Consider the following 11,231-nt stretch of genomic DNA (forward strand, 5'->3'; position numbering starts at 1 on the left):
AAACCGCATGACTCTCTTTCTTATTTCTGTGCAGACATTTTGAAGTCTGCATCAACCTAAAGCTACTGAATCTTTAGAGCCACGGTAAAATGTTATACAATTTTACCTCAGTTTTACTAAGAGTACGTGGTCTACATTGAAAGTAACTTAGTTTAATAAATGGCAAAAAAAAAAAAAAAGTCTTTGTATTGAGGACTTTGTTATGGACTATAGGCAAATTTCTTTAGCATACACTTTAGAATAGGGAACACTTATTAACTATGACTTTTCCCTCAATAAACTAATTTGCTGCTTATTAATATTTAGTAAGGTAGTTGTTAAATTTAGTTATTGGGTAGGATTAGAAGGTGTAGAATAAGGTCTTAATATGTGCTTAATTACTACTAATAAACGGCTAATATTCTAGTAATATGCATGCTAATAAGCAACTAGTTAAGAGACCCTAAAATAAAGTGTTACCGAAATAAGTTTTAGTTTTTCATCTTAACATTTTATTTTTTATTTTTGCTTTATTTTAATTAATAAAAAATATGTTTTACATTTACGTTTATTCATTTAACAGATGCTTTTCCAAATTGACTTACAAATTAGTAATACAAGCAATTCATGATAAAGAGGAGAAGTGTTTGTAAGACAACATTTCAGATGTAGTTTAGAATAGTACAAGCTAGAACAGGGAAGGATTAAGAAAAAGGGAAAGCATAGAGGAATTTATTTATTCATTTATTTCTTTTTCAGAAGGATGCAGTTCAGTGCTCACAGAAGAGATGAGATGAATGTCCCTTGAATGTTGTCAGGGATTCTGTGTTCTGGATGATGTTGGTAAGATCATTCCACTGGCAAGAAACAGTTAATGAAATTGTTATGGGCAGTGATTTTGTGCCCTTGCTGTGTGACATTTATGGAGTTATGGAGCTGTGTGACATTTTAGTTAACAATAATAACCCTGTTTCTCTATTTATCATATATGGCTTCATCATAATATAAAATATGGTGCACAAGCCATATATGTCGCTCTTCACATGCATTTACATTACTGCTCTTGTGCCTTTATAGAAGCTTGAAAGCTTTAGTCCTCATTCATTATAACTGTATGGAGAAGAGTGAAGGAGTTAGAGCATTGCAGTTCTACAGGTGCCACCGTTCGAATGCTACGTTGTGATGCATGTGCCGAGGTCCATCTTGTGTCCCAGCTTTGATGCTGCCCGCCTCAAAACAAGACACCATTATTTGTCTGATAGCTTCTGTTCTGTCACTTTGTCTGTAAATGTCACGCAGCAAGGGAGTGATGAAAAGGCTGACCGCTAAGCAAAAAAATAATTCTGATTTCAGCCTTCCCATCTCGTGACTGCACTGTAAATGTCTTGGATGCTGCAGGGATGTCTCCTCCAGCTGTGTAGGCTAAAGCACTGGGGGAGATGTATAGATTCAAGGATGAAGTGAGTTTTTTGACAGGTACCTTCTAACCATGTGCCCAGAGCGGGACTCTGCACCTGCTGTGCCATCTGGGCACAATCTCATGAACCCTTATAACAGTGATGCTCCCGTGGCTGTTCTCTATGACTGACATATTCATACACCATGAATATATATGTAAATGTCCAAGGCACATGGCACTTTTTGGTAAAGCTGAGCACTGTGTTTATTTGGACGTATATCCATTCAGAGCTGGAGCATGACGTAAAGCTCCCCTGACAACATGCAAACAGAGCACAGGAGAGCTGCTGGTACTCACTTGTGTGCACATTACAACTAATGCAATGCTGTGTTTAAATGAAGACAGCAGGGTCAATGGGCTGTGAAGAGATGAGTCAGAGGATTACGGCCTGCAGAGATTCTTCCCACAAGAATATTCAGGTGTCATAATACCACAAATGTTATAATAAGATAGTTATTAGTGGAAAATAACTACTCATTTTATCTCAGGACATAATGATTAGATGCCTTTGTGCACCAGATAAGAAGTGTCTCAGTAATGCATTAAAGGGATAGTTGCCCCAAAAATGACAATTTCGTCATCACAACTCACCCATATGTCATTCCAAACCTGTTTGACATTCTATCTTGTGGAAAAAAGAAGAAGAAAGCTGATGCTCTCCATACAATGAAAGTGAGTGGTGATCAAGCACTGTCAAGCTTCAAAAACATCACATTTCAGAGTATGACTCCGGTGCTATATCCCATGTCTTTAAATGCCATATTATAGCTTAGTGTGATATTTGGAACGACATGAGGGTAAGGAATTACAAAAATTGTTATTGTTAGGTTAATTATCCCTTTACAGCCGTGCATTATGGGGATTTAGGTTATGATGTTTACATTCATGATGGTATTCAGCCGAAAAAAAACAACAACCCTGATTTCTTTATTTTTTGAATATTCAATTTAATTGAATTCCCTTATTTTTTTGTATAGGCACATAGTTGCAAAGCAGCTTTACAAATGCATGTTTCTACATTACAATGAAGAGTAATCTGTTATCAGAGGTGAGTGTGTCAAAGTAATGATAGAAATATACTAGGTTCTAAATGTACTAGTTCTAGGATAATACAAATCATGTAGTTAGATAATGACAGTATTTAAGCAGAAATGATGAACACAAATTAAAGCAATGATTACATGCTGTGATCATGATGATTATAATATAGCAGTTTCAGCTGTTGATTGAGAGTTTGTGCTATCTGAAATGCTCACAGGGGTTGGCGTCATCTAAAAGCTTTTTAAAAATCTATAACATTAACAATAATCAAAATAAACAGTTGTTCCATTATAGTTTTAATGATTTGCAGCAATTCAGTTGTTGTGTTTTTAGTAATATAATTGTAAAAAGCATTTAAAATGAACAAAATACAAAGTTTACCAGGACATGTAATGCTACTGTAAATAGTTGTAAACAGTTTTGGTTATGTTACATTGTGTGTTGTTCAGTCAGTGTTTACAGCTGTGTGTTACAATGATGGCATTTTGTCTTTGTAAGGGTAACATTGCAACAAAGCATTAGCAATTGTTTATGGAAAGGGAAATTATGATGATCTTTAATTCATTGTGTGGCTTTCTGTTTTACTCCATGTCATTATGGTGGTTATTAGTATTTATGGTACAAAGCAGATTTTAGTAGTTTAAGTAGACTGGTATATGAATATTATTGGTTAATGAAAAACAGGCCTACAGTTATGAAATGCAGAACAGGCACCAAAATGCTTCCTGTAATGCTTGAAGCGCTGGTACTGTATTTTTTACGGTGAATATTTGTTATTCTTTAATGCAGGTATACATAAAGAATCCTTGGTTTGATTCTTATTAAAATGGAATGACAGTGTTTGTTGTTCAAGATCACAACACCTTGACTTTGTGCAATGACAGCGTAAAGCAACTTCCTGCACATCATTCAGTGGTATACCGAGCCTGTGCAGAGCTGTAATGAAAGCCATGATGAATGTGACATCCAGTGAATAGAGACATTGTATAGAATCCCTCTGACGGCTCAGAAAGCCTCTAATCCACAAGCAAATTGAACTTGGAATTAAGCATCTATTTATTTGCATGATTTGATTTATTATTCTAAGACTAGAAGATGAAAGATGAGATATTATTTATTAGAATAGCTGAAGATTTGACATCCAGATGGCTTGTCTCACTTTGTCAATATTTTTCATTTGAGGCCGGAGTTAAACTGCTCAAAGGACAGACTGGCTTGCGTTTGGTTCCCCTGTGGATTATCCATTACCTCAGACAACATCTTTCTCCATTTCCTTGAGTGTGGCACATTCCCCATGCTTTTAATAAAATGGTTTAATTTATATTGGAGTTAGGTGACGTATCAGATTTGATTTGTAAAATTACATATAATTCTAGAAAGAGTATAGAAAAAGAGCAGTTCATTGTGCATTCACAATACAAATTCTTTTTGTGTAAAACAGTCATTTAAAAGCTGTATTTCATTTGAACTGAAATAAAAATATGAAGAGCAAAAGGAAGCATCTAAGCAGCTTCTCATAAGTATTGTAACGTATTGCAGAACTGTCTCCTAATGATGAGTTACCTGCCATTATAACTGTCCCTTGGGCTCTGCAGGAAATGGGACTCTGTACTAAAAGTGGAAGATGCTCTTTTCGAATGAAATTTTACAAGGACACTGTAACCAATCAATTATACTTCCCCATATGATGAAAAAATGTCATCACCTAGATCATCACTGATACTGAACATCTGGCAGCACAGATATTTATGTAGTCGAAAATCAGATCATTTTTCCTCTCCCAAGGTTTCAGCTGCAGAATCAAGGTTCTTATAGTTAACTAAAACTAAAGCCATAAAAAAACCTGTCACTTGAAAATAATAATAATAATAATAATAATCTGACTGACTTTTAATGAAATAGTTTAGTTTATATTGGAATTGGGTGACAGCAGGTTTCATTTGTTAAAAACAAATCCATAAATGAAAATAGTATTTCATTGAAAAAAACAAAAAAAACATACAATTGACATTTTTTGTCCTGAAATAAAACAGCATTTTAACTGAAATAAACTAAAAACAAAAAAAACTTTATCTTAATTTATTTCAATTAGTTGTCAAGACAATTTCTCATTTTAATTTATTTTAAGTTGTTGAACTAAAAAGAAAAAGAAAAACTAAAATTATAATGAATAAAACCTGTATAGGACATATATTTTAATGAAATATTTCCGTTTATTTTGGGGTTAGGTGCCAACAGATTTGATTCATTTAAAAAAAAAAAATAATTCTAATAATAAAATAAGTTCATTGGTGGTTCATAAAAACAAAAAAATTTGTAATATTATTTTATCTTATATTGTTTTAGCTAATTGCAAAGGCAATTTTAAGTTGATGTACTAAAATAACAAACTTAGACAATAATAAAATAATATAAAAATAATAATTAAAATATATATATAGATAATTAAAAATAAGAATGATACAAAAACTTTAAACTTAAAAGTTAAAATAAAAACAGAAAATACAAAAAATAAAACATTCAAAATATTAATAACTATAAAAATCTATAACAGTATCTCAATGAGACTAAAATAACACTGGTTAGCAGAAAACCTCCTGCAGGCTCAGTCGGACACTGTGAGGCACCACAAAATTGTTCTGAGACCTCGAGTGCTCATTTGACCACAGCTCTGCAGGGGTCCCGAGAACAGTGGATCTAATGACACTGAGGGGCACAACACCTCCGCAGCACCCCTCGCTTCTGTTGGTTTTTCGTTATAAAAACACAACAAAATTAAAACATCCTTCAGTCTAGTTTGCATTAAGCAATCAATCACAAATGCTCATGTCTGTGGGACAGGACTGAATGAGTCTCTCGAATAATTGCGCAATCAATGAGAAATAGCGCGGTGAATGCTGATGCCCCTGTAGCCTAAACACTCGCTTATTAGCGGCTTGCTCCTGTGTAATTGTTTCATCATGAATGAGGGGGGCATTCGCGCGTGGCCTGTGTCCCTGCGTGGGCAGTTGAAGGGAAGAATGACATTGTGTGCTTGTGTTGGGGGTAGAGAGAGAATTCAGATGAACTCAGCTGATTATGAGATTCACAAGATTCATCTGTAGCCTAAATCATTTGTTTACTGTGAATAAAAGATTTAAGGACAGCTTTACAAAAATAATTCAATGGTAAGTGGTAATAAAAGATACAGATAAAATAAATCTAAATAGTGAACATGGTGGGTAGATAAATAATGAATATTGTTTTTGTTATTCAATACACCGAAAGTTATCTTAGCTATTAATAAAGCACAGTCTGTATTATGCTGTACACTCGCACAGATGTACACAGCAGGAAAATCTCTTGATCATTTTTCATCAAGAGCTGTCAAGACGAGGAGCAGCTTGCAGTAAAATATATGCAACTAGGCCACTCATATTTATAAGTATATACTACATCAATAACCAAAGTTCAAGCACACCAGGATCTACCTAAAAACAGCAGCCGCTTATTAGAGTATATTGTTTGCGCAAATTGGATATGTGCCACGTTTTGTTTTTCTATTTCATATCACTTCTATTTTTTTTTTATTCTTCCCAGGAGAAAAGTTTCTTGCACCTTGATTGAGTCACCATTGGTATGTTTAGTGGCTGTTTTCTTAAAGCAAAGCAACAAGAACTTATGAGCTGTGAGTGTAGCGCCATCTACTGTATACTTACGTGAAGCACAAATTAATATGCAGCACCATCTGACCATAAAGTGGCATAATGCTCTCTCAAAGATGTAGACTTCAGTCACAACTGCTCCCTAGTAGCGTAAGAAGCGGATTAATCTTAAATTCTCACTTTCAACTAGTTGAGATCAGAATGAAGTTACAAGTAATTTGTTAGCACCTTGGATCAGCTACTTAACTTAAAACCTCGATTATTCTTCCATACTTTCATAGCGTTTGTGCATGAGCAGTTATGTCAGCCATGGTGGCAGATATTTTTGACCTCTAGGACTTAAAAAAAAAGGTCCACCCAAAGGCTTAGTATAACTTTATCTCATGGAAACTTGAGCTAAATTAAAAGGCAGTTTCAAACTAAATTGAAGAACGTCAGTTTTAAAAACTCATTTAGATATAAAATAAAGTATCAGTGGGATTGTAAAAAAAAAAAAAAAAACAGCTAAATCTACATTTAAGAGGCCAAGATAAGCTATATTTCCACTTTACTGAAGTGCTCTAATCGAAGAAATTTAACTGAGAAATGTGAAAGCTCACAACACAAGGAAAGACTACTTTTATTAAAGAGGAAATCAACTGAAAGACATAAGTTCACTTGGCACAAACACAGGAAGTCACACAGGAGTAGGATTCTTACACATGTGCACTTTTATTGGAATTGAATTAGTCAGTGTACAGGTTGGCCCCACCAAGTGTCTGGCACCGCCACGTTCCACACAGCTTTTACAATATGCCCAGGGGGAATGGAAACCTTTACATCTTGAATGGTAAAGCTTCGTTTTTGGAAAAAAAAAAAAAAAAAAAAAAACCCAAGATTAAGGCTGAAAGTACAAAAACCCAGACATTGTTTTGTTACATAATTTACATACAATACTACAATGTTAAGTATGCTCCCAATTACTGGGCAGCCTTCATAGAGGCAAATAAGTTTCGGAACAATGCATTTAACAAACATTTGGAATGACTAAAGAAAAAAAAAAAAAAAATTGAGTCCTCAGATGCATTGTAGAACTTCGGGGATGCTTATTTGCCAAAAACATTGCCGTCACCTTCACCGTTCCAGTTTTTAGATCCTGAGTCAAGCGCCAAAAAATAACAAAAGCCATGCCAATGTTGTCGTTTGAAGTTTTTCTCTGCGCAGTTCGAGTCGGCGTGAAGTGGTAACAGTCCGTTTAGAAGCATTTGCGGTGGACGATGGATGGTCCAGACTCATCGTACTCCTGCTTGCTAATCCACATCTGCTGGAAGGTGGACAGGGAGGCCAGGATGGAACCTCCGATCCAGACAGAGTATTTACGCTCAGGTGGGGCAATGATCTGCGGAGAGATGAACAATTAGCAAGATGCAGAGGTGCCACACGTGCAGACAGAGACTGATGAGGTAACAGCAAAGTTCAGAGCACAGCTCACCTTGATTTTCATTGTGCTGGGGGCCAGAGATGTGATCTCCTTCTGCATCCTATCAGCAATGCCAGGGTACATGGTGGTACCACCAGACAACACAGTGTTGGCATACAGGTCCTTACGGATGTCAACGTCACACTTCATGATGGAGTTGAAGGTGGTCTCATGGATACCGCAAGACTCCATACCTGCAAAAGGAAGATGAATGGTTAACCCAAGTTCTTCAGATCTCCTGCAACTCAAATCTAGAAGTACTCAAACATAGCAGGTAATGTTTGTTAGGACACCTACCCAAGAAGGATGGCTGGAACAGGGCCTCTGGGCACCTGAACCTCTCATTGCCAATGGTGATGACCTGTCCGTCAGGCAGCTCATAGCTCTTCTCCAGGGAGGAGGAGGAAGCAGCGGTGCCCATCTCCTGCTCGAAGTCAAGAGCCACATAGCAGAGCTTCTCCTTGATGTCACGGACAATTTCCCTCTCGGCTGTGGTGGTGAAGCTGTAGCCTCTCTCGGTCAGGATCTTCATGAGGTAGTCAGTCAGGTCACGGCCAGCCAAGTCCAGACGGAGGATGGCATGGGGCAGGGCGTAACCCTCGTAGATGGGCACAGTGTGGGTGACACCATCACCAGAGTCCATCACGATACCAGTGGTACGACCAGAGGCATACAGGGACAGCACAGCCTGGATGGCAACGTACATGGCGGGGGTGTTGAAGGTCTCAAACATGATCTGGAAAGAGAGGGTTTGAGAGGTTAACTTCACGATCAAAACAGTTACAGCACACCATCCACACAACCATGCAGAGGTTAGTTGAAAATTCAAAGTAAAGAAACAAAAAGTGCAGAAAGAATAAGAGTGGCAGAAAACAGCAAAACAGGCAGGCAAAGTATAGATAACCTGCTGCTTCCAGCAAAAGAGGAGAAACTCAGGAGCTCAGAGGACACAAAGCCTGGAGGAAGTGAACGAATTAAATGAATCGGAGAACCTAAAATGAGGTACCAGGACAGACAAGAGACTTCAAAGCACTGCTTGATAGCCAAAAACCAACCTGTGTCATCTTTTCCCTGTTGGCCTTGGGGTTCAGGGGGGCCTCTGTGAGCAGGACGGGGTGCTCCTCTGGGGCAACACGCAACTCGTTGTAGAAGGTGTGATGCCAGATCTTCTCCATATCATCCCAGTTGGTGACAATACCGTGCTCGATGGGGTACTTCAGGGTCAGGATACCTCTCTTGCTCTGAGCCTCATCACCAACGTAGCTGTCCTTCTGTCCCATACCAACCATGACACCCTATAAGACAAAAGCATATTAGAATTAGATAAACATTAAGGAACTGGAGTAAAAATAATTCTCATTAAGCATCCTGAAACTAATCCTCAATTTCTCACCTGATGTCTGGGGCGACCCACGATGGATGGGAAGACAGCACGGGGAGCATCATCTCCAGCGAATCCAGCTTTGCACATACCAGATCCGTTGTCAACAACCAGTGCGGCAATTTCATCATCCATGGCTGAACTGCAAAAGAATGAGAAGCCCGGTTTAGAAGAGCACATGCCATGCAAGAGACTTTCAGTGAGCATGTGACCACGTGGAGTCAACTTCCTGTTTCGTGCTGCATTCTACAGTCTGACCGCCAGTAGGTGCTAGAGCGACAGTGCGCGCCTCAGATATGCCAGACAAAGGAAGTCCCTCTGCATTCTCTCATTATTACCATAAAAGGCAATGGTTTGAGCCGCTTTGCGGCGGCGTGGCACTCAGCCAGAGTCGTAGGATTCAGTAAAAAGGAACAGATTTCGACATTCATCACGCCAGGGCCACTCCCTAAATTCTACACAAATGAAGTTTTACATCCTCTTCAATCCTCGCCTGGTGTCAGTTGCACAACCGAATTTCGACGGGTGTCTGCCCAAAATTACTGCGTCACAGACACGCAGTCACTTCAGTGACTCCTCAGGAGCAGACTTCACACTGAAGCACGATCTTCCTCAGCCCATTCAGTTTATATTATAAAGCCTCCATCAATGAGAGAAATTGCTTCCTCCGACACGATAACCACCATTTAAAACTTGACCAGAACACTTCACTTATTAAAACTGACTAAGTTAGCTTACCTTACACTTAAAGCTTAAATAGCGAGTATACTTGAATCTTACTAAAAGGCTGCACACTACACTGTAAAACATCATTTTCACTAAACGTGTCAGACGCGCTGAAAGTGAGCTAGCAGACGTGTCTGTGATCACTGAACGGTAGATGTAAAAGAGGTTATATTTTTTCTTCAGGTTAAGGGCGTCAGATGAGTGCTCGTTAGCCGGCTAACAGCTAAAGTAACGTTAGGTCACACCCTGCTGCAGCACCGCCTGCATGAAGAGCTATCCATCAAGTGTACAACATGCCTCTCTAACAGCTTTAAAACTCTACAATCATATTCACAGCCGTTAAATCATCGTTGATCAGGGCACAACTTAAGGTTAAAAGGGTTGAAGACTTGTTTCACACCGGCCCATTCAACGTCGTGCCTACAACGGGCGCAGTCACTTCCACCTGACATACCCACTAACTTACAGAGTTAAGATAACACAGCACACATTTATAACACTTACCGCATGTTAATACAGAATAACTAGCGTTTAAGCAAAGCTTGTGCTTAACATTAACTGCAAAGAGACCGGTACGTTAAGTCAACCGAGCCTAATAACTCAATCTAGCTTCATTTGCGCATTATAGCTAAACATTTGAATTAATATCAACGAACTAATAGCGTAATAAAACGCTTCAAAAGCTTATAAAACCAACTCACCTTAGGTTTGAGGGGGTTGTCGATTTAAGAGAATGTGTTACAAGCAGATGATATTCCGCACTAGCTGCGTGTGGAGGAGCTCAGAGTGAGGCGGAGGAGCTGGGCGCGCTCTTTTATATGACGGCATGTGCCCGGCTCGAGCCATAAAAGGTAAACTTTCGCAGCTCTGCGCTCTGATTGGTCTAGCGTCACACACCCGGCTGTCGCGTGCACATTGCTACACTTGCTTCTTGCAACTTGAGAGTGAAAGAAGGAGAAGCTAGATTATATGAGGAGTCAGGCCTAGGCGATTTTGATCAAAATGGCCCTTTTTGTTTGCGAATTTTAATACGTTGCTTTCCGTATTCTCGTATTTTGTTGTGATCACGCCAGTTAGGCGTCTTTCAAAAAGTCTGTGCAAAGGTTACAAGTGCTAGTATTGGTCAACATAGTGATGGACACCTCCTTGATCCTGTGTTGTGTTTACAATCTAACACAGCAGCTGCTCTGTAGGTGTTTTATTATATTCACAATAATACCATAATACTTCTGTGTGGTTATCTGCCAAGTACTTCTCTATGCTAAATAGGGGTATTTTTCATTGAAATGAGGATGGCTAAGTGACATGACTGTAGAGAAGCAACTAACTTAGCTGGTCTTGAGTTCATTAGGTAATGTTTTCAGTGAAACCTGGAATGAATCAGGCTTGCATTCCTGTAATTGGGAGTTGCCTACGCAAAATTCACAAGAGTAATATTTTTACGTGCTTCGGTGTGTGCATGTTATGTGATAAAGGGAGAGATAGTGGTTGTTGATGGCTGTAAGTGGGCCTAACCCAGGTTTATATGAGACATGACATTAA

The 11,231-nt window shown here is 38.6% G+C and overlaps 1 protein-coding gene across 1 annotated transcript; it reads right to left on the bottom strand.

Annotated features, from left to right (window-relative positions):
* Positions 1-6,810: 6,810 nt before the first annotated feature.
* On the bottom strand, positions 6,811-10,519 carry LOC306868807 (actin, cytoplasmic 1). Its single transcript, XM_079415186.1, has 6 exons — positions 10,391-10,519; positions 8,976-9,105; positions 8,638-8,877; positions 7,880-8,318; positions 7,595-7,776; positions 6,811-7,501 (listed from the first exon to the last, which is right to left on the bottom strand). The coding sequence occupies exons 2-6, from the start codon at positions 9,096-9,098 to the stop codon at positions 7,358-7,360; spliced, it is 1,128 nt and encodes a 375-aa protein (XP_079271312.1). The 5' UTR covers positions 9,099-9,105; positions 10,391-10,519; the 3' UTR covers positions 6,811-7,357.
* Between the last annotated feature and the right edge of the window lie 712 nt (positions 10,520-11,231).

This window comes from Barbus barbus (assembly GCF_936440315.1).
Source record: "Barbus barbus genome assembly, chromosome: 4".
NCBI classification, from domain to species: Eukaryota; Metazoa; Chordata; class Actinopteri; order Cypriniformes; family Cyprinidae; genus Barbus; species Barbus barbus.

What these genes read in the sequence shown, in the direction of transcription:
- LOC306868807 (XM_079415186.1), bottom strand. Translation starts at nt 9,098, where the DNA reads ATGGATGATGAAATTGCCGCACTGGTTGTTGACAACGGATCTGGTATG. An exon ending in GTTCCAGCCATCCTTCTTGG is followed by an intron (nt 7,777 to 7,879) that starts GTAGGTGTCCTA and finishes TTCCTTTTGCAG; the next exon opens with GTATGGAGTCTTGCGGTATC. An exon ending in CCAGCACAATGAAAATCAAG is followed by an intron (nt 7,502 to 7,594) that starts GTGAGCTGTGCT and finishes ATCTCTCCGCAG; the next exon opens with ATCATTGCCCCACCTGAGCG.